The sequence below is a fragment of the Triturus cristatus genome, chromosome 3_2 (genome assembly GCF_964204655.1).
Source record: "Triturus cristatus chromosome 3_2, aTriCri1.1, whole genome shotgun sequence".
In the NCBI taxonomy this organism is placed as follows: Eukaryota; Metazoa; Chordata; class Amphibia; order Caudata; family Salamandridae; genus Triturus; species Triturus cristatus.
The window spans coordinates 345,292,232-345,312,737 of record NC_140584.1 but is presented as its reverse complement, the minus strand read 5'-3'; the positions used below and the strand labels follow the sequence as shown (position 1 = coordinate 345,312,737).

Genomic DNA, 20,506 nt, shown 5'->3' with positions numbered 1-20,506 from the left:
AATGGGACGGCATTCCTTAATTGCGCCTCGCAATTTGCGAGTCGCAATTAAGGAATTTGTAGGAATCGCTATTTTTATAGCGATTCCTACATGCATAGGCTTTTGCAATTCCTTAATTGCGATTCCTTAATCGCAATTAAGGAATCGCAAAAGTCTTTGTTGATGCATGTGCCAGTTAGTCTCTTAACCTCCGGGGCAATAAGGAGAAGTTTAAGTTCTTGGGTGCCACATAAATGTTCACTTGCAACGGCTCGTCCTGGGTTTTTGTTACAGATTGGTTGTTGTGGAAAAATTAACCAGCATTGACATAGCCAAAAGGTCTTGCTTTTGGGACCTTATAAGTATTTAGTTATGCAGCACAATATCCCTGGTGCAACAACATCAACTGTTGCATGGCTAAACACTTATAAGGTACAAGGTTTAGCTTCACAGAATGAACCCCTGTGAAAGTGTGGGTGAAACTATTTGATGGTGTTTGGAAACCAGCGCTCCTGGTTGAGTTTTGGGCTCTTCTGAGCCAACAATTCCACGAAGTGGGACAGCAGTTCATCGCAAAACATGCACAAGCTGCTCTACAAGCAATCATTCATGTTAGGTAAGAATATTCCGGGCGACCTAGGACAAAACACATACAAAAACCTCCTACACAATCCTGCATGCACCTAAGGAGAAGTGACAATAAATGCTTCAAGTGCAAAGCCTTACAAACCAGAAAATATACAACAAATCTAATAATTTAAGATACACACCACTTATAGGAGATGCACACCACCTAAAGAAGCGAAAAAAACATCAAGCAAAATAATGAATCACATATTGAACTAAATAACAATACACCATATATTGAAAAGCCCCAATGTGGACAGTGAACAAGATGAAATGATACAAGTTACTGAGCACAATATGTGGTAGTTAAGTAGTGAAGATGCTTCTGGGTTGATAAACAGTCCAGTGCGTGGCTGTCTGTGAGGAAGTCCTGCTGTGCAGTGGTAGGAAACGCACGGGCACGCGTGTACTACGCCAGCGCTGGGCTCTCATGTACTTCCTGGGTCCTCATGTACTTCCTGGGTCCTGCGAGGCCTGCTTGCACTGCCCCCCAGGTTTAGGACGCACCAACACTGTGGACTCCGGGCCACGCACAAAGTAGGCCAGGCAGAGCCACACCAGGGTCCAAAGTAAAGCACATCCCCTCCTCTGCATTGGGGGCAATATAGGGCAAGGGCAGTGCAAGGAGAGGCAAGGTAACGCAGAGTGAGTGGACCAACCTGCTGGGGATGGTAGGGGGAGATAGGAGAAATGGGAAGCACGCGAAATGGAAATTGGGAGAGAGAAAGAGGAAGGACTGCAGAGGGAAAGGGTAGAAATTTGAGAAGACCGTATGAACTGGATGGGTGAGGGGGAAACAGGAGAGAGGCGAGGAATAATTGTAGAGGAGAAAAGGGGGCGGAGTGAAATAAGAGAATAATAACAGGGCAGGGTGAGAGTGAAATAGGTAAGCCACGCGGACCAGGGCAGAAGAACAAGGACGTAACAGAGGAAAGCCAAACACAGCAGAAACATATGGACGTAATTTTGAGAGGGGAAGGGAATCGCAGTACGAAGGAGCTGAGAGGAGGGGAGAGAATACTAGATGAAAGAAGGAAAGGGGACTGAGCAGGGTCGTTTGGGCAATGGTCCACAACAGCAGTACGTCATCATCATATGAAAGTCAGGCGCTGAACCCCCATCTTGAGTGGAACATTATGACGCCTCCATGGAAATAAAAGACAAGCGCTAAAAGACCAGCGCGGCCCTGCAAGTGGACAAAAAGAAAACAAGCACGCGAGTGGTGCGTGCGTGCAGAAATGTAAAATAAAAAATACACACAAGTGCTAAAACACAAGCGCAGCCCCACGAGTGGACAAAAAGAAAACAAGCACGCAAGTAGTGCATGCATGCGTGCGCGCGCACCATGACAAGAGAGGAAAGCCAGATGGCGCCTCTGCTCGTCATTGTGTGTGTAACTGCACGCTCCATGCCACCCAAAAAGCTGTGGTCGAACTTTTAAAAGCCCTCTCACTAAATGTCTCGCCGGTGCAGCGCATGCGCTGGCTCAGGCGGGACCTAAAAAGAAGCCTCTTGGAACTCCTGAACAGATGCACTCCAGCGCAGCCTCAGTGCGCTGCCAGTAAAACCTCCATACCTCTGTACTATAACTCTCCAAAATTGCTCCTCTGATATTTCAACCCCCAGTGCAAGAACAGCACTGGAGGCAATACCTGTTTCTCTGTCGCTCTGGAGGTGTGCTGGTGTGGCTGTGAGATTGGTTTTGACTGCTGTTGATGCCTCACAGGGATGCTATGTTAGGTCTGCTCCATGGTTGCCAACGTTTTATAGGCTGCTGGTGCACCAGTGTTCTATCCCTGTTGGTTGGTGGGTGGTGATGAGATGTGGCTTGAACCCAGGACTTAGGTATGTTGTCAGCTGGCATGACGGTGCTTCACAGCATGGATTGCTGTGGCACAGATGAGGCCTTTATATCTGGGGCCCTGAATGAAATGTATTTGCCCTTCCCTTCGATGCTGCTGGTGACCCCTGGTGGGCGGGTCTCTGCACAGGACAAACCAAAAAGGTGATTGAGTATCTGACGTTGGCTTTTCAGGGGGGGGGTCATAAAAGTCAGTACCTCTCCACTGTCTCTCAGAAACAACTGAGAGCTGCTGCATGGGCTAAATCCTGATATAGGTGGAGGGGCACTCACCGAGAGACACTTACAGGCCCAACGGTGTAGGCAAAGCAAATCACACCAGCAAGAGATTGCCTGATCAGATTACAAAGTAAGACTATACAACAAAGCTATGGGTTCTTCTATTATTGCAGTCTTTGAAGTGAGTGATTTGAAGTCCAACCAATAGATTGGGGGAACAGGAGGCATTTGATAGATAAGCACACATTTATTGTCACCCTACCAGGCTGATCCTATAGCTTTGAAGTGGGGGCTGGCACTGAGCTTGCCACATAAAGCTGTCCGTTTGGAAACTGAACCTGGGTGTCAGAACTTGTGAATACGCTTTCTCTTTGGCACTCCTTTTGAGGCACTACCGTCTTTTGATGATCTAATAAAGCAGCTAATGTGCGATAGAGGAACAAGTGTACTCTGAGAACCACCAAAATGCAGAAGTCCTGCTTGAATCACAAGAGGCCAGCTTCACAAAAATTATGCACACCTCCGCCAATCCAGCACACAGGACAGATCATCCTGCGACTCCATCAAACACAGAAATAAAACTGCTTATTATGGCGAGCTGAAGGTCCGTTTCAGAAACAATTGACCATCTGGCAATCAGTTCATTTTACTCCGGCTTAACCTGGCTAAAATTAGTGAACTTCTTTCCAAGATGGATCGCACAATATTAGGGGTGAATGGAAGATGACGAATGTGACCACTCAAGACAGTTAGCCAGCTTATAATCCATGGTGAAGAGGCTTGAAGTGAAGCTCATGGACCTCAAGGAAAGATTGAGATGCAATAACATGTGCCCCATGGGACTCCTTCCTTGGAGACGTTATACCCACCTTGTTTTCGGATCAGAATATAAAGTTGATCCTCCATGTAGATGGAGGACACTGGACACCAAGCCAGTATTCGCCACCGGGTCACCTCCCAGAACCATCATGATTTGTTTTAAGAGATTTTTTTCACAAAGTCAAGTTAACAGTGGCACACCAGCAAGAACGTTGAATATACTTAGAACCACCTTTCATTCTACCCAGACTATGGTTTGACAAAGCAGAAAAAAAGCAACATTGGATGAAGTCCAAGATAAATTGTGAACCATGAAGATCCCATATGCTTTACTACCCCACTCCAGGCTGTCTATTGAAGCAAAAGGAAAGATGGATTTTTTCAAAAATCCAGACGATAAAATACAATTTATCGAAACTTTGGGTCCAAACTGGTAACTATAAATATGCAATGTCACTTAATCAATCAGGATTTATAAAAAGCTGCTAATCACCCGATATGGTATCCAGGTGCTTGCAGGTCCCAGAGACCCAGCCAGGTCTTGAGGGCCATTCGAATTTCTGAAACCGAGGCGATGGTCCGGAGGTGCGTGGGGAGACGGTTCCAGGTCTTTGCTGTGATGTGGGAGAAGGAGCGTCCTCTACTTCTGCTTCGGTAGATGTGGGGAGTATGGGGATGTGAGAGGGAGGTGGAGCGAAGTATTCTCAACGGTTTTTGGACGTTCAGGCTGTGGTAAATGTAGGCAGGTCCTTAGTTGTGTAGAGCCTTGTGTGCATGGGTCAGCAGCTTGAATTGGCCTCCCTTCGATATGGGAAGCCAGTAGAGTTGCCTGAGGTGGGTTGTGATGTAGGTTTGTCGGAGAAGGTCGAGGATGAGACTGGCTGTAGCGTTCTTTATGGTCTGAAGTCTCTATAGGGTAGGGCGTTGCCGTAGTCCAGTCGACTGGTGATGAGGGCCTGTGTCACGGTGCGTCTCGTGTGTAGGGGTAGCCACCTGAAAATTATACGTAGCGTGCACAGAGGGAGGAAGCAGGTGAGGGACATGGCATTGATCTGTAATTTCATGGTGAGCTTGTTGTCGATGATTCTGAGGTTTCTGGCGTGGTCGGAGTGAGTGGGTGTAGATCCTGGCCCTGATGGCCACCAGGAGTCGTCGTATGCGTTGCTGCGGGAAGCAGCGTTTACATCGCATAAGATACAACGCATGCGATTACAACGCTAACCATTACACCGCAAGTAGTTTCTACGACTTGCTGTAGGGGGCGCTCTAAACTAAGGAATAGTATAATTTTATATTGCAACACCTTCCCTACTGTTGCGTAGGCTGGAGTTGGAATAGAAAATTATACTATTCCTAAGTCCAGCGCACGCCCTACAGCAAGCCGTAGAAACGACTTGCGATGTAATGGTATGCGTTGTAACAACACGGTCGTTGTAACGACCGCGTTGTAATCGCATGTGTTGTACCGCATGCGATGTAACATCCCATATTTGTTGCTAAAGATCAGTATTTCCGTCTTGCCTGTGTTCAGCTGCAGGAAGTTGTTCTTCATCCAGTCGGCAATGTTTGTCATGCATCTGTGGAAGTTGTTTATGGTAGTGGTGGGGTCATTGGTGAGTGAGAGGATGAGTTTGGTGTCTTCTGCGTAGGAAATTCTTTTTAGACGCTGGGATCTGACTATGTTGGCCAGTGGGGGTCATATATGTGTTGAAGAGCGTTGGGCTGAGGGATGAGCCCTGTGGGACATCGCTGGTGATCTCCTAGGGTTCAGAGGGGAAAGGTGGGAGGTGGATCCTCTGGGTTCTTCCGGTGAGGAAGGAGGTAATCCATCGAATATCTAATGTGTGGCAGTGTGAGTTTGTCTCAATTAAAGGGAGTATACTTGTATCAGCTGTACATTTGAAAAAACACAGGCGGAGTATGCAAGTACAAGGTTATACTTATTGCATCTCCCTTTGCTTGTTTGTATAACTGTATATTTTATATACACATCTTTGATTCTGGTACCACTAGTGATTGTTCTGGCAGGCGAGGATCTGTTGCGATCCTGTAACTTAGGGAACACCAACTTAGATTAAAATCACAGTCTTCTGTTACAGGAAATATACTTGGTGTACTAATTGTTACGACTGAGGTTGGGTATTTGGTACACAGAAGGAGGGCTTTTAGGAATTCAGGATCAAGATACACTGAAGGTACTTACATGCAAACGATTGAGAAGTGCAATGATTACACTACACGTCAACGAGGAATAATGAAGTGTATGGTTTTAGCATGTAAGATTAAAGGCATTCGTGGAGTGATTAAGCATCGGAGAATATGGTTCTCTGTGAAAAAGAAACCTAGCCAGGTATCAATGTTATAAGGGACTCGTACCATGACAAATTGTGTAAGATGTGGGTGTTTAGGGTGGGGCGAAGCACTGTTATTTAGTTTACGCTCTAGAGACCTTCTTCTCTGGCAGGCCTGAACATATCATTCAACCCCCAAAAAGTATTTAAAGACTTCACTAGTACATTAATTTGTGTGGTGGGTGCCCTACTTTGTAAGGTGAGTTTACTGAACCCTTGTGCACCTAACATAGAAACAATAAGCTTTTTTGAATTTTTATACAATGTCTTATTGGCTTTTAAAAAACTGCTAAAAACTTATCTTTTTGCTTGGTCTGCTTAGTTTGCTTAGTCTGGTAGTGCTTTCAGTCCCCTGTGCTCGTGCCGGGACACTCCTTGGAGTAGCTGTGTGCGTTAGAAAATGCATTAACATAACATAACATAACATTTCCCTTTGCAGATCATAATATTTTGTGTATGGGTGACTGTCCTGGCAATGGGATAGCTCCAGGGCTGCGCGTAGACCTCTGGTGTACCACTCAACCACTTTATTAGCAACTAAGAAAACATTGAATTGCAGTATGATGAGCGCAACAGAACACAAGAAGATGCTCCTTATACAGTCATCCTCCTGCACGTAATTCATATCGCTCACAAGAATTTGCGCCAATATATCTTGAACTGTGTTGATTTGATTAAGCAAAATATTTTGATCACACTCTAGCCAATCAGGCAAAATTAAAACTAGAGTGGGTGTGCTCTGTGTTCTCCAATTCTCCAGTTAATCACACTATATTGGATAGGCCATACAGGTAAGGTATTAAACTGTCAATTGTACATTTCTTTGCTCTAGATATTGCTATGGTTGCATTGGTAGGCACAACATGGGAAGTGCGAAAACCAAGGGGCTCTGGGTAATAACGGCCCTGTTAGACTCATCCCACCGGGTTACTATAACAGCCCTGGAAAACAACTGCAGTACAACTATTTCCTGAACCACTGTAACAATAAATGTTACAAACTGGTGAAGAGTCCATAAAACAGAAACAATAACAGTTTTAAAATTAAACAAAAATTACATTTATTTCTTGAACATATCAATACAATATTAATTTAATTAGTTTTTCATTTTGCAAATTTGTATCTTTACGTGTGTAACATTACTTCCAGAATTCAGTGTTGCTTATTTAAATGTTATTGATGTAGTATAGGCAAACAGTTCCATGAGTCGCCTTCCATTCATAACAACTGCAATAACTAGTTTCCATGTTGTTGTACAGGCAACACGTTTCGCACCTAAAAGTGAACTGCTTCTTCAGGGCTGTTAAGAATTAATATCTGCAAAATAATTAGAAAACGTGCATTAATTTATAAAATAAAATACGCACAATCTCAAATATACAGCAATGTTCTCAAATTCATGTACTTTTATTTACTTGAAAGTGAAATCATAAAAGCAAAGACGATTAAAGTACAAAGGTGTCATTACAAATAAGCATTCACTTAATTATCTTCTAGCCAAAGAAATTGCCGTTTTGTCATGATGTGTTTTTAAATAGAATCTCTGAATTCTGGGTTTATGCTCACATGTCCCCTGACTACTCAAAGTGTATCCTCTTGCCTTAATCAAATCTCCTCAAATAAGATACCTGGATTAATGGGGAATCCCTATTTATTCAATCCGGAGTACTTTTCCTGTGTTTACCCCTTTTGCTATTTGCTCAAATGCATTGCTGCTAAACTAAAATGGCTGTATCTAAGTCACCAAATTATAAGTTTGAGGTGCTAACCTGTTTTCTGACCACTCACAGTACATCTGCTTACCTTAATCAAATCTCCCCATGAGCTAATAGATTAGGAATATTCTTACAAAAATGGCAAGTTCTTTTAGTTCATCACACTAATCCTTCCAATACGAACCGATAATAAAAAAGACTCTATATACTGCCAATAAAACAGAAAAGAAGAAACGAAAAGTCGTAACTCATAAGTATCCAAAATCCCATTATTTTATAAATTTCTTCCTTATAGAAAAGGGAGGAAGGGCACTCGCCCCCTTTTAAGAGAATCCACTGCTTCTTCAAAGCTTTATTCACCAATTATCTTCGATTGAAGAGGGTTGGTCCAAACCAGTCTTATGTATATGCATATTTGTATGTTATGCCTGTTGTGTTACAAGAACCTGGCAGGCAAGTAAACCTGGCACGCTCCCTCCTAGGAGGGTCTAGCAAGGATTATCACAGTGCAGATCTTCTACTGCCCTAAAAAAGAATAACCCCAATCCCTTGCCTACTAAGGTGATCTGTGGGATTTCTATAGAACAAAATACCAGTCTGTGCTTCAACACCGTGAAATACCAATACACCTTTGAGGGCCTATTGGCTTTTATGTAAACTTTTCACAGTAGGCCTACTGCCATTGTCATAACGTTTCATAATAAACAGATCATACCTGTGGCGTCTGACATAACTTTTTACCAATCTGGCTTGTATACTTTATCATTGATTTGCCACAATAAACAAGGCTGTCGAGACAGTCCTAAGAAAATGTATGGACAACAGCTAAAAATAATGGAGCTAGTTTTGATTCCCGCAAATATATGAACTACTGCACTATAAAAACAGCAAGCCATCCCAACACTAAACACCTGGAAACTAAATGCAAGCTCAGAAAATAAAAACTACTAGGGAAAGGGCAGATCCAAGTACTAGAGTATGGTATCTTGTAGTGATCAATTTGTACCTCTCATCAAAGGTGATTGAAATGTTTATGCTAGTTAACAGCCTACATCTGTAATAGCTGTAACATCGCTAAGCAGTTCATAAATTGGTGCTCTGTACAGATTAGGAGTACAGCATTTTGTAACTTGTAAACTAATTACTTTTTTATTACTTTTCTTGCTATTTATTTTTAATTGCAGCTAAAAAGCAAATAAAATATTGCCTAGAAAAAACTTGCAATGATAGTTAAAGGGGGTATCTTTGGCACAATTCATGTTCCCCTCTCAGCTGCCAGGAATGGGTATGTGTCATAGAAGTGCTGGGGTCCTCTTTTGACTTTCTAAGAAGTTTGCTCCATCTTAGATTTCTTTAATATGTAGCTGTAAGGGTACATTGCCAATTGGATGAGATCCATTTTGCCTGAGTTCCACTTTGCCTGAGTTACACTTCAGCAGATAGTGACGTTGTCAGGAGCACTTGTTTGCGGTGGCGTGGCCTTCACACCAGTCTTTACGTGGATGATTGGTTCATTTGGGTTTCATCCCCGTGGATGATTGGTTCATTTGGGTTTTCTCCTCTCAGGGCTGTGTTGGTCACATGAGGAAAGTGACTGCTGATTTAGAGAGTAAAGGGAAGGATTCTTGCTTCCAGAGAAGATTTTGAGGACGTATGATTGCAAAATTCAGCGATTATCCACCACAGATGGCTACAATTGGTCCACTCTAAAGATATCTCTGACCTCAGCTTATTCTAAATCTATTCTACTATAGATGAACAATATCTTTCCGAGCATATGCATAGAGGATTGGAAGCTCAATATAAGTTTCCTGGAATTGTAGATCATCATCCTCTTGAAAGGCCCTCTACGTGTTAAGTAACCAGATGTTAATTTATACGGCGGAATCATATTTTGGCCGTGTTTGCAAGACGCAGAACAGAATAGCCTCCAGTCAATCCCTGGAGGAAATCATTTTTGCTTAAATTTTATATTTAACTTCCATGCTGTAGCATTGCTCCATGTAACGAAGCCTCTCGCCTGTAAACACATTACCTGACAGGACGATGGGCCTGACACACCTATTTTCAAATATAGTGCTATATAAGAATAGTATGTAGTTTGTTTTGCAGCATGGGTCTTAGTAAATGTTTATGCTTCGCATTTCCCAACAAGTAGCATGAACTATTGCAGAAAGGGCAAAACATTTTGTAAAGCGTTTTGCACCATCTGCTGGATTGTGTTTTATCCAAGAATGTATTTGCTGTAATAATGCGACAGATTTTAGTAATTAAACTATCCTTATTCTGTTTTCTTCTAGAAGTATTTCTAACATTTATAATTGCTGTTGCAGGTGTAGCAGAAGTCGAAGTTCCGTCCAGGAAGAAGATCCTGCTAGTCTCATTTCTGAAGTTTTACGAAATAAGTTTCTTCTTAAGGATGTGAATGCAACAATGAAGGACATTAACGTCAGCCAGTAGTGTGACCACTGTATGCTCTCACATTATGCACGCCAGAAAAAGCCTTTTGTAGACACCCATAGAATTTTGAACAATCCAGTGAAAGTTAACTTCTATTCACTGGTTGCAAATGGAGCAAGTTGGTAAAAGCTATACTTTTTTAAATTGAATGTTCTACTTGTAAAGAAAAAATACATAAAATTAGTTTACATAAACTTCATTTCAAAGTTTCTTGTACAAGAATGAAAGTTTTTTTGAAGCGCTGTAAAGAAGTGGAAAAGTAGGCATTTACCTTTTTACCGATTAAATGAAGGTTGCAGTGTTGTTGGCTTTTTTTGTGTGTTCTTCACAAGGAAGCTTCGAAGACATATTTCTTATGGTGACGGTCATATTTTCATTCTTATCTTTTCGGAAGCTGATGAAAAGTCCATACTCCCAACATCCCCTGGATGGCCCGTGCTTTCAGTGCCTATGTGCAGTGAATCAGTCTTTTGGTTTTTAAGGTTATTGGAACAATGCCCTTGCTTTTGTGACCTGATTTGCAAAAGAGAACCTGTGTTAATGGGATGTGGCTTAATGGCTAGAGTGTCCGACTTTGAAACTGGGGAACCAGGTTGGAGTCTGGCAGGAGGCTCAAACATCCTGTGATTCTGGTCAAAACACTTAATCTCCCCGTGCCTAAAAATTAATGAGTCTGTCAGTAATGCAACTGGTGCTCATGTAAAGTGCTCTGATACCTTCGGTCAAGTTCGAGCTATATAAAACTGCAAAAAAAATTCATTGCGGGAGAAGCATTCAGTGGCTGTTGAAACCTGGCATTAGTGGTCATTCATTTTTAAAGCAAGATCTTAGTGGCATTGAAGTCCCCACCAAACCTGTAAATTCGAATGTTGTGGGAGCAACATGGAACCGCAGTGTTAGATGCAAATCCTATTTGAACCTTTGTTTCTGTCAGTGTCTCAAGATTTGGAACATTAACAGGTGCTATAGGGCATCGTAAGAAGACCAATCTCATAACCATTCTTTTACTTTTTATAATCTTACATTGTCAGAAATCTCATGTGACCAGGGATTTGGATGTCTGTGTTGCCTCTTCCTAAAGAGGCCTAAACGCTTCTCTCATTCTCACTTTGGCAAGATGGAGGAAAACAAGTAAAATGTGGAAGTTTTTTTTTTTCCCCTTTTCCCATGCTCAATTCCAAGAGATAATCTCAAAGCAGTGTCAGCTTTTGAATCTATGGATGCCCCACCCCCTCCCCAGTCATTGGGCATGAGTAATTTTTTCCTTTGATGTCTCTGGTCTGTCTTACTGTGGCTCTGCAAAACTGGACCAAGTAAAGCTCCTTCAGCACTTAAATGTCAGTTGTGGCAATAGCGAGCAGTCTAAGGCAGGTAGTGTCAGGTTGCCCAAGCTTAGAACTCTGTAATCACACAGCAGTGCAATAAGTGATTGTCTAACCCAGTCCAATACAACAGTTAAAAAAAGACTTTAATACTCCACAGAACAGGTCACAGGCAGAATTAGCACTTTGGTGCTTGGCTTCTGCCTAAACTTTGCCTAGAAGTACCAAGGGGAGGGCACCCTTGAGGAGTCTTCCCTTTGGGTTTAGCATATCCTTTGGACATATAACAAGGTTTGGGTGTAGATTGCACATCCGTTCTGTTTGTAGCACTCGGTTATTAATTAGCTCCCCTTTTTAACAAAGTCTCACCCCTGCCCAGTTGCCAGAGTCCTTTCCCTGATGGCCAGCAGGTTCCTGCAGCATATGTCTCTTCTCATGCCCGTGAGGAGACATGCCAATTGGAGGTATGGCCCCTACCCCCATTCCAGCAGAAGGAAACAGCAGACACCTGAGGCCACTTTCCAACCGCTGTGTAGATGGGTGGTTTCTCCTGTGGATGGGGAACCTGCTTCTGGGTCTCAGGTGAGGTGTAGCATTTGAACTGCCAAGGGTCAGAAGTCTGGGCAGATGGGGAGAGGAGTTGGCCTAACGGGGGCGCTCGACCTCGGAACTGGGTTCGAGTCTCGGTAATGACGCTGAACATCCTGTGATTCTGGGCAAATCACTTAATCTCCCCGTGCCTAACAAAAAATGAATGTGTGTCCTCATGTAACGTAACGGGTGCTATGTAAAGCGCTCTGATACCCGATTTGATTCGGGTCAAGTTCGGGCTATATAAAACTATGCAACAAAAAATAAAACGAGGGCAGCCATTGCAGTCTTTGGCTGTAGCTGCAGCAGGTTACTTTAGGTGTTTTACTTCATGCTGCCTGTAAGATCTGCCTCTGGTAGAGCCTCTTCCTGGCAGTAGAACCTGCCTCAAACACAGTGCATAGTTGGAGCAACACAGTCCTTGTCTAGTACAGTTTATAGGTGCAGCGGCCCATGCTTCTCGGGCCATACAGATTGCTTTCCAGAGTCTTCCTTCTTCTGGCAAACCCACACACCAGTGTGGGTCAGCTGCTTCTGGCGCTCACTGGACAGTCATACCTTCTGCAGGGTTGGTAGGATCCTTCCCTCTCCCAGCAGGCAGGTTGAATCCTAGGCTTCAAATCTGAGGAACAGCTTCTACCATCAAGGCATATTTCAGGTTTATTCCCTCACCTCGGGTAAGCTGGCTATCAGGCAGACACTAGCTCTAATTTCAGAGGCGTACTTTGAGTACTCTGTGGAGCATTTCAGTGGTTAAACCGAACTTGGAACTGGTGGGTCAGTGGCTTCTGCTTTTATACAGTCAAAGCAGGCAGGAGATGTGGATTCCCTGTCTGCACTTTCAGAACTGGTTTGGGGTGGTTCTACTTTCAAGGGTCATTTCAAGGCTGCTCTTCAGACACAGCCTTTGTATAGAGTGATGCTCCTCACAGCAAAGTAGTCTACAGCCTGGAATGCTCACAACTGAAGCACAAAACCATGTACTTGGCTGTCAACAGCCACACTGAACAGAGATCAGGGAAGAGACAAAGGGGTAGCCTCACCCAATAGGGGCTCTTTCACCTTAGCAACAGAGACTGCAGTCCCACCCGTCCCCTCCACCATCTACAGTGCTACAGGAAGGTTAATCAGTGGCTATCTCCGCAAAAGGCCTAATTGGCCTTGTCTAAGGAACCTGGTCTTCCTGATCCTACTTTTCACCCCCACTTCAATGTCTGTTTGTCTCGCATTTCCACTGTCTGGGAAAATAACCTCACATTCATCAAGTGCACAGGGACAGGCCAGGCTCCCAAAATGCCTTCATGACTCTAGTTTACTGTTTCACACAATGCATGTACCATGCAGGTCACATGCACAATATCCCCTGCCTTGTTCAACCTCTTTATGGAACCCCTTGCAGTGACTTTAAAACAAGCCAGGATTGCTTACCATCTCTATGCCGATAGCATCCAAATCTACATCAAAATCTTGTTGTCCAAAGACATCCAGCACCTTAACACTCTCTCCATGGTACAAACCTGGCTGACCAACAACCACCTAAAGCTCAACCCAAACAAAACCAAATCCCTCTTCCTCATCCAGCCAAACGAAAAGCCTTATCCTACCCAGAACTGGTTTGAAAACCTAAATGCACTAAACTGTAAACTAGCTCCAACTCTGTTAAATCACTTGGGATTACGCTTGACAAAAACTTAAACATAAAAGACCATATCAATGCCTCTGCAAAAAGTGCCTTCTACATGCTAAAACACCTAAAAAAAAAAAAAGTTTCTTTTAAAAATCAAACCCTTCAAACACCCCTCCCCCCTCTAAAGCCCATAGTGCAATCCTTCGTCCTCTCCAAGCTGGACTACGACAACAATCACTGGTACTCCAAATATCCACCTTATACCTATGAAATCCACACAACGCAGCGGCTAGACATCTCTCTGGGGAGAGACGATATGATCCCATCATTCCCACTCTTAAAAAACTTAGTTGGCTACCAGTCAAAGCAAGAAACTCTAGAAAAACCAAACTACCTCGCTAGCAAACTTTAAAAAGTTGGCAAACAGATACCTCTGGGAAGTTCAAACACTCTACTCCTAATTCCGCTCAAATTTAAGACAAAAATGATAATTCACCCGTTCCTTCTCTGGGAATGCTCCTAGAATTTGGAACGCTCTGCTACAAGAACTACATGACAATGAATCGCACACATCCTTCAGGAAAAGCCTTAAACTATTTCTTCTCATCAACCCACCCTCCTAAACTACTACTCAGTTGCACCTCTTCCCCCTCTATCGAAGAGCTCATACATCTTTTCCTCTGAAACAACTGTTCATTTATTCCGCCAACCCCGTTACATTCTACCATCGCTACCTCCGAACTTTATCAACCATCTATTCCACCCTCTATTGTATATTTTTTCCAAGTACTCATGCATCCTATTTGTATTGTATTCCTTGTAAACGCTGTCTGTGCAAACTCTGTAACACGCTCTGATGCTCTTGGGTCAAGTTCACGCTATATAAAACTTGAAAAATAAATATATACTGGATATTGTCGTTCGATAGGAGAAGTTAACTATTGATAGTGGAGAGTGCCACTCATCCTTCTTTGGATTGCACCATTTAAGAAAGCAGAAATCTCAAAAATCATCGCTTCAAACTGAAATTTACATTAAAGTGTACAAGCCTTCCCGATATAATCAGAATTTGACTTACTTTATAGTTATGGTATATTTTGATGATAAAAGCTCTGTAAAGCTTATGAAGTAGTAAGGCAGACCTCTCGTTTTTTATTTCACAGATTGGGCACAAGCTATCTCACCTAACCAGTTGGCCTACAATGGCTATACTGAATCAGACGCTCCAAGGCATTGCACTTTTCATATTGGGCTGCTTAAGAGTATAATAGATTACATATTAGTCAGTCTTCCTAGTGGGAGCTTTGCTCCTGGTATGACAGTTGAGCGTTCAGTAAGTGACCGCAACGCCTTATTTTTCCAGCTATAACCCCACGCCATCTTGCCGTTGCTCAGTACGATTTAGCAATACAAATAGCTAGGAGGAAAATAACATGGGCTCAGGTGTTGCTCAAAACTATTGTATTCCCAATAAAGGCCTTTGTAGCGAGTGCTTTAGAATCTGTACAAATGCCATCACTTAAAACATACCAACGTATAATATTGTGCATGTCAACCTTTGATTATATTGCTCTACAATTCAACAAACTAGCCTCCAGTCGTCTAACCATGAGATTTGGCCGCCATCTCTGGTTTGAAAAGGACTGCAGATGAGCAAAGGTATTATAACTTGTGGCAATAGAAAACAATAACAGAGGGGAAATCATGGAAAGCAGAGCATGTCAAAAAGATTTGATGTATATGAAGATGATGAAATGGGAACACAGACAATGACAAGCGTTTACGAGTGCTGTCAGAAAGAACACACGCACCTTTTAGTTTATTCTAGCCAACAGTAGCAAAGGTTATGTGGTGTGGGAGCAGAACACCAATATTGTATTGCACCCCAAAATCCAGAGAACCCAAAACTTTACCTCTGGAATTCTGCTTCGGCACCACTGATCTACTATTAAGTCACCTCCCTTCATACCATCAGAACCAATAAAATTGACATTAGCTAAGAAATAACCGAGACCAATCAATAAATGAGTTTTAGTCCAAGGGAAAGTTTAAAGGTTGTATTACAAAATCTCATTATGCTACAGAACATGGCTAAAATGCCACAAAGATACTCAGCAAATACATAATCAGAAGGAATTCAGAAAAGTCTCTCCAAAACCCTTCTAGCCAGAGGTTTCTATACAGTTTTTATGCATAATAAGCAAGGACTGCAAACGCAGCGGTATGAGTAGCGATAACACATTTCTAACAATTTACCAAATGTAACGTCAATAACCCACCTTTACACACATCTCCGCAGTTTCTATCCGGAGATGCACAACTTTATGAAACATTATATAAACACCTTACCCCACACATTAGTATTTACTACTTGGCTTATCGCGCTGCTACAGCTGGAAAAGGCCTTCACAACGAGACGCCTTACAATAAACAGAGAAAAGCTTCATTTACAGTACATGCCCTCTAAGAAAGGTACCAATTGCGTCACAGTGTTCTATGCACTCTGCAACGTCTGCAGAAACCACGAGGAAAGAAAACAAATGGGGGGGGTGGGAGGAAATGAGTAGGAGCTGGTTTGCCTTGTACACCAGAAACATCCAATTCAGTCAAATGTGGTTTATATAGGAAAATGTATACAACAAAAACACGTTGATAAAACCACTTCCACATGAGTTAGAAATATAGTTTTAAGTGCATTATTAAGTCATCGGTTCCAACTATAATAAATCATAAACCGCTTTAGGATCACATATATTTTGTCACCCAAAATTACACATTTAAAAAACACTTCTGTAGTACTCCTCCCTCTGATTTATATATTGTAATCACAAGAATACATTCATCTTTAGTAATAACTTGCCATTAGTACTAATTTAAGTTGTACTATTCAGCTGTTTTCAAGAATTTTGTTTTGCCATTTTCATTTGGTTGTAGACCATCTTTTTCAAACATTCTAGTTCCATTTCTATGGATCCGTTTCAACCTATCAGCTTGACCTCTTTTAATGAAACACTTAAAATTAATCACAAGAAATAAAATTATGGGACAAATCATCATTTGTATTATTACAGGGGTTAATAATATTTTGAAAGTATTACTTCCCATAATGCCCAACCATTCACTAGATTTTTAAACCGTTTTCCAAACCAGGGCCGGTTAACCGCCCCGGGAGGGGATAATAGTAAAAAGTACCACTTTTTTTTTTTATTTTATTTTTTTAACTGGGGGCCCCCCAGTGACAAAAACGGCCCTCACGGCGAGAAAACTGGCCCCATCCCTCCGGGTAAATGCCCGGTGCCTGCTACGGCCAGTCTGGCTCTGTTCCAAACCCAGAGGTGTATATCACGGAGCTGCTGGTTCAAACACTTCGCATCCCTTCAGCCTTGTCAGGAAATGAACTGCACTGCAGAGATGCATCAGAACTGTGGCTCAATGATTAGAGCGGCAGACCCTGATGCAGAGGTCTAGCCCGGGACCAGGGTTCAATTCCCCGCCTCGGTGGGTCTTGGGCTCAAAAATTCCACGGACCTGATAATTCTCCCCTCGGTGCCATTCCAATCATGGAGTCCCACTCTGCAACTCTGGGCAATAGCTTGCTTAATCTCCACAACGGCCCCCACAACGCTAAGGACGCCTGGCCTCCACCTTGGGGGTGCCCAGGAGTGGACGCCTCACAGGGAAAGCCAGGATGGGTTCCACAGCGGTATTCGTACAAGCGCCTTGAGACCCTTGCAGGTGAGTAGTGCGCTATACAAGTATCAATTTACATTTACAGATAGGCCCCGCAAAGTAAGTTATTTACTTGAAACACGTGTAGCAATCAATAAACCAAACTGGACCAATTCTCTCGGCCCTGACAAAATACTGGCCAACCTTTACAAACTGATCCCATTATGTGTAACGCTATATTAAGTGGGCTCCAATACTACCTTGTTGGCTTGGCACAAAATTTGTGCCATTATGTAAGAAGGTTAGGAACAACCTTGGGTTTTGACTTCAAGGCAGCAAGGCCAAGTCAATATATGATTAGAAGAACAAGAGAGTTGCCAATGCTGCACAAATTAACAACAAAATACTTCAAATGGACTGAACAAAACAGTGCCACTGAAAACCACTTTTTCCGTTTGGTTTTAATCAACAATTTTTAGAGGATCAGTGCTACTCAATCATACTGTGAGACATATAAGACAAATACTCAAATGACAATTTTGTGACTTTACAAAGAAAAAGGGGGGGGCCACCGTGATTTTATTTACAGCCTAACAGGAATTTTTGAAAATAATTAGGTTGAAGTTTATGCGGTTAGCCCACAGCGAAGACCTCTTCGCTGTGGGCTAACCGCATAAACTTCAACCTAATTATTTTCAAAAATTCCTGTTAGGCTGTAAATAAAATCACGGTGGCCCCCCCCTTTTTCTTTGTAAAGTCACAAAATTGTCATTTGAGTATTTGTCTTATATGTCTCACAGTATGATTGAGTAGTATGAATGTATGGTATGAGTGACACTTGTATGCTAGTAGTAGTGTCGTGTATATCTATGTAGGAAATGTATATATTGATATTGTAGTGTTCTTTGCTATTTTTTGTATAAATTGAACCGTGCTTAAAAATGAGTTAATGAAGCACTGATCCTCTAAAAATTGTTGATTAAAACCAAACGGAAAAAGTGGTTTTCAGTGGCACTGTTTTGTTCAGTCCATTTGAAGTATTTTGTTGTTAATTTGTGCAGCATTGGCAACTCTCTTGTTCTTCTAATTATGTAAGAAGGTGACATACAAGATACTGCCGGCTATTGTCCAATCAACCTCTTTAAACAATCTGCAAAATTCCTGTTCCTTAGTCGAGACAAATAAGGCCCTGTCTCAGATTCAGTCCGTTTTTAGAAAGAAAATTGGAGCAATTGACTTGGTTGTCAGTCTTTACCTGATCACCGAAATGTTTCTTAGCGTAAAGAGAGTACAGTTGTATGTGGTATTTGGGGATCTGCGATCCACATTCAACAGCATTCTTAGTCACCTCCTCTGGAAATTTTTACAGGATATGGCATTCTTTTGTACCTTTTGAATGTCCTGATCCTGCTCTATGAGCAGAATCTTCCCACTTTCAGATGGAGGCCAGCAGGAGAAACTACTAAACCGTTTCTGGTCAACAGAGGTGTCCGGCAAGGTTATTCTTCTGCTCCCGTTGTATTGTTGTTATAAATGTAGTAGTCAAGAAGGTTAGTAACTGTATTAACAATGTCTCTAAATTAGGCGGGTCTAAGATTGCCATCTTAATATTTGCTAACAACGCCCTACTAATCTCGAAGATTCCGAAGGGCCCGCAGAACCTACTTGAAAAGTTTGCAGTGGTCTGTACTCTGAATGGCTTCCCATTAAAACAGATAAAACAAATTTTATGATATCACGACTACTCAAAGGTGTGAAAACCACTATATTTTGAACAATTCCACCCTTAAACAGTTGGAGTAATTCAGGTACCTTGGAACTAGCTTGTCATCAAGCATGGGGGGGGTGGCAGACTCCTTTTTAGAATGAGGAACCTCCCTGCACAAAGGGCAGGTGCAACAGCCAGTTTCGCAAAAGAAAGTGGGGGGCAGTTGATGTCCCCTGCTCCCGAGGTATGTAAGGCAGAGTGTCAGAAAGACTCTTTGTATGAGCACAACTCTGAGGTTACTCAAACATAATGCAACTGTGTTTTAGTGAAAGAGTGTTCCCCAAAACACTATAGAAGCTTCTGACTGGCAAATCTTTTCCCCTTGTATCTGGACTAGGCTTGGGCAGAAGTTCAATTACACTGGAGTAATCTCGGTAATTCCATGTTAATTCCTTGACGTGGAATTACCAATAATAGTGTGATTATGCCTACTTGCATAATTAGGAGAAATTTTGGGGAAACCAACTTGCTCTGGTAGCACATTTAGCGAGCATGAGTGGGTGCTTGTGCTGCTGTTTACGATCTGTTGCATTTAGTGCTATTTTCTTTGCGCACAATGCAGTCTCTTGTCCATTTTCGATGCAAGGGTGCATTTTGCACTAAGAAATTAGCCCGAAGTACTAGGAGTAAGTTGGGGTGAAATCCTACTGCAAGTGCACATTTATCAAGTGGCTGCCCACGCTGTCTATTCATGTTCTGTTGCATTTAGTACTATTCTTTTGTGCAAAATGCAACCTCACGTCCATTTTGGATGTGAGGGGGCATTTTTGTGTTAAGAAAATAGCTGTAAATGCAAAATTACTCTTTTCACTTAATTCTGCGTGATCGCACTACATGGAATTATACGAGTTACACCAACCCCAAATCTGGACCTCATACATTGCTTCCCCTCCTAAACTCAGACCATTGCATCGGATCAGAGTAAGATGCACACCGAGTTTAGTCACTTCGAGGATGCGCTACGTGGTGTACTGGTCTACACTTATAGTGGATCACGGGATTAGATTAGGTATTATGTAAAGGATATGCTGGAGCAAATTGGTGTTTTTCAACTCTTGGAATTTCCCAGCACGATTATGCCTGATACAGGAGAAGCAGTCCCTTAAAGAGCACGTGGTAGTTTGACTGCAGCATTCTTAATCTCTAATAATCGCCTACATTTGACCCATTCTTAGATAACGTAACTCCAGTATTAGCCAAAATGATGCATCCTAAACTCGGGCTTAGCACCCAACTATTCAATTATTATTTTACCTATATTTGGAACGCCACATATTTTCAAATTGGTTGCTATCACAGCTGTGCAAATTGTGTTGAAGATGAGGTACACTTTTTTCCACAGTTCATTTTATGCTGCACCACGCCGAAAGTGGCTGCTTCCATTAATACGCAAATTAGGTATTCGAAATTTGAAACAAGTTTTTGAGCGGGGGAAGACTTTTCCATCAGGTGGTATGGTGGTAGCAGTATCTTGTGACTTGTTTGCAGCTTGGTACAT

General features: G+C 42.4%; 1 protein-coding gene across 4 annotated transcripts in view; it reads left to right on the top strand.

Annotated features, from left to right (window-relative positions):
* MTFR1L (mitochondrial fission regulator 1 like) overlaps nt 1-10,334 on the top strand; it is a 131,942-nt gene extending 121,608 nt beyond the window's left edge. For all 4 annotated transcript variants that reach the window (XM_085647840.1, XM_085647844.1, XM_085647843.1 and 1 more), the window contains one exon: nt 9,905-10,334. In XM_085647840.1, coding sequence (XP_085503966.1) covers nt 9,905-10,031 — 127 coding nt within the window. In that variant the 3' untranslated portion in view covers nt 10,032-10,334. The remainder of the gene's footprint in view (nt 1-9,904) is intronic.
* Nucleotides 10,335-20,506: the final 10,172 nt, after the last annotated feature.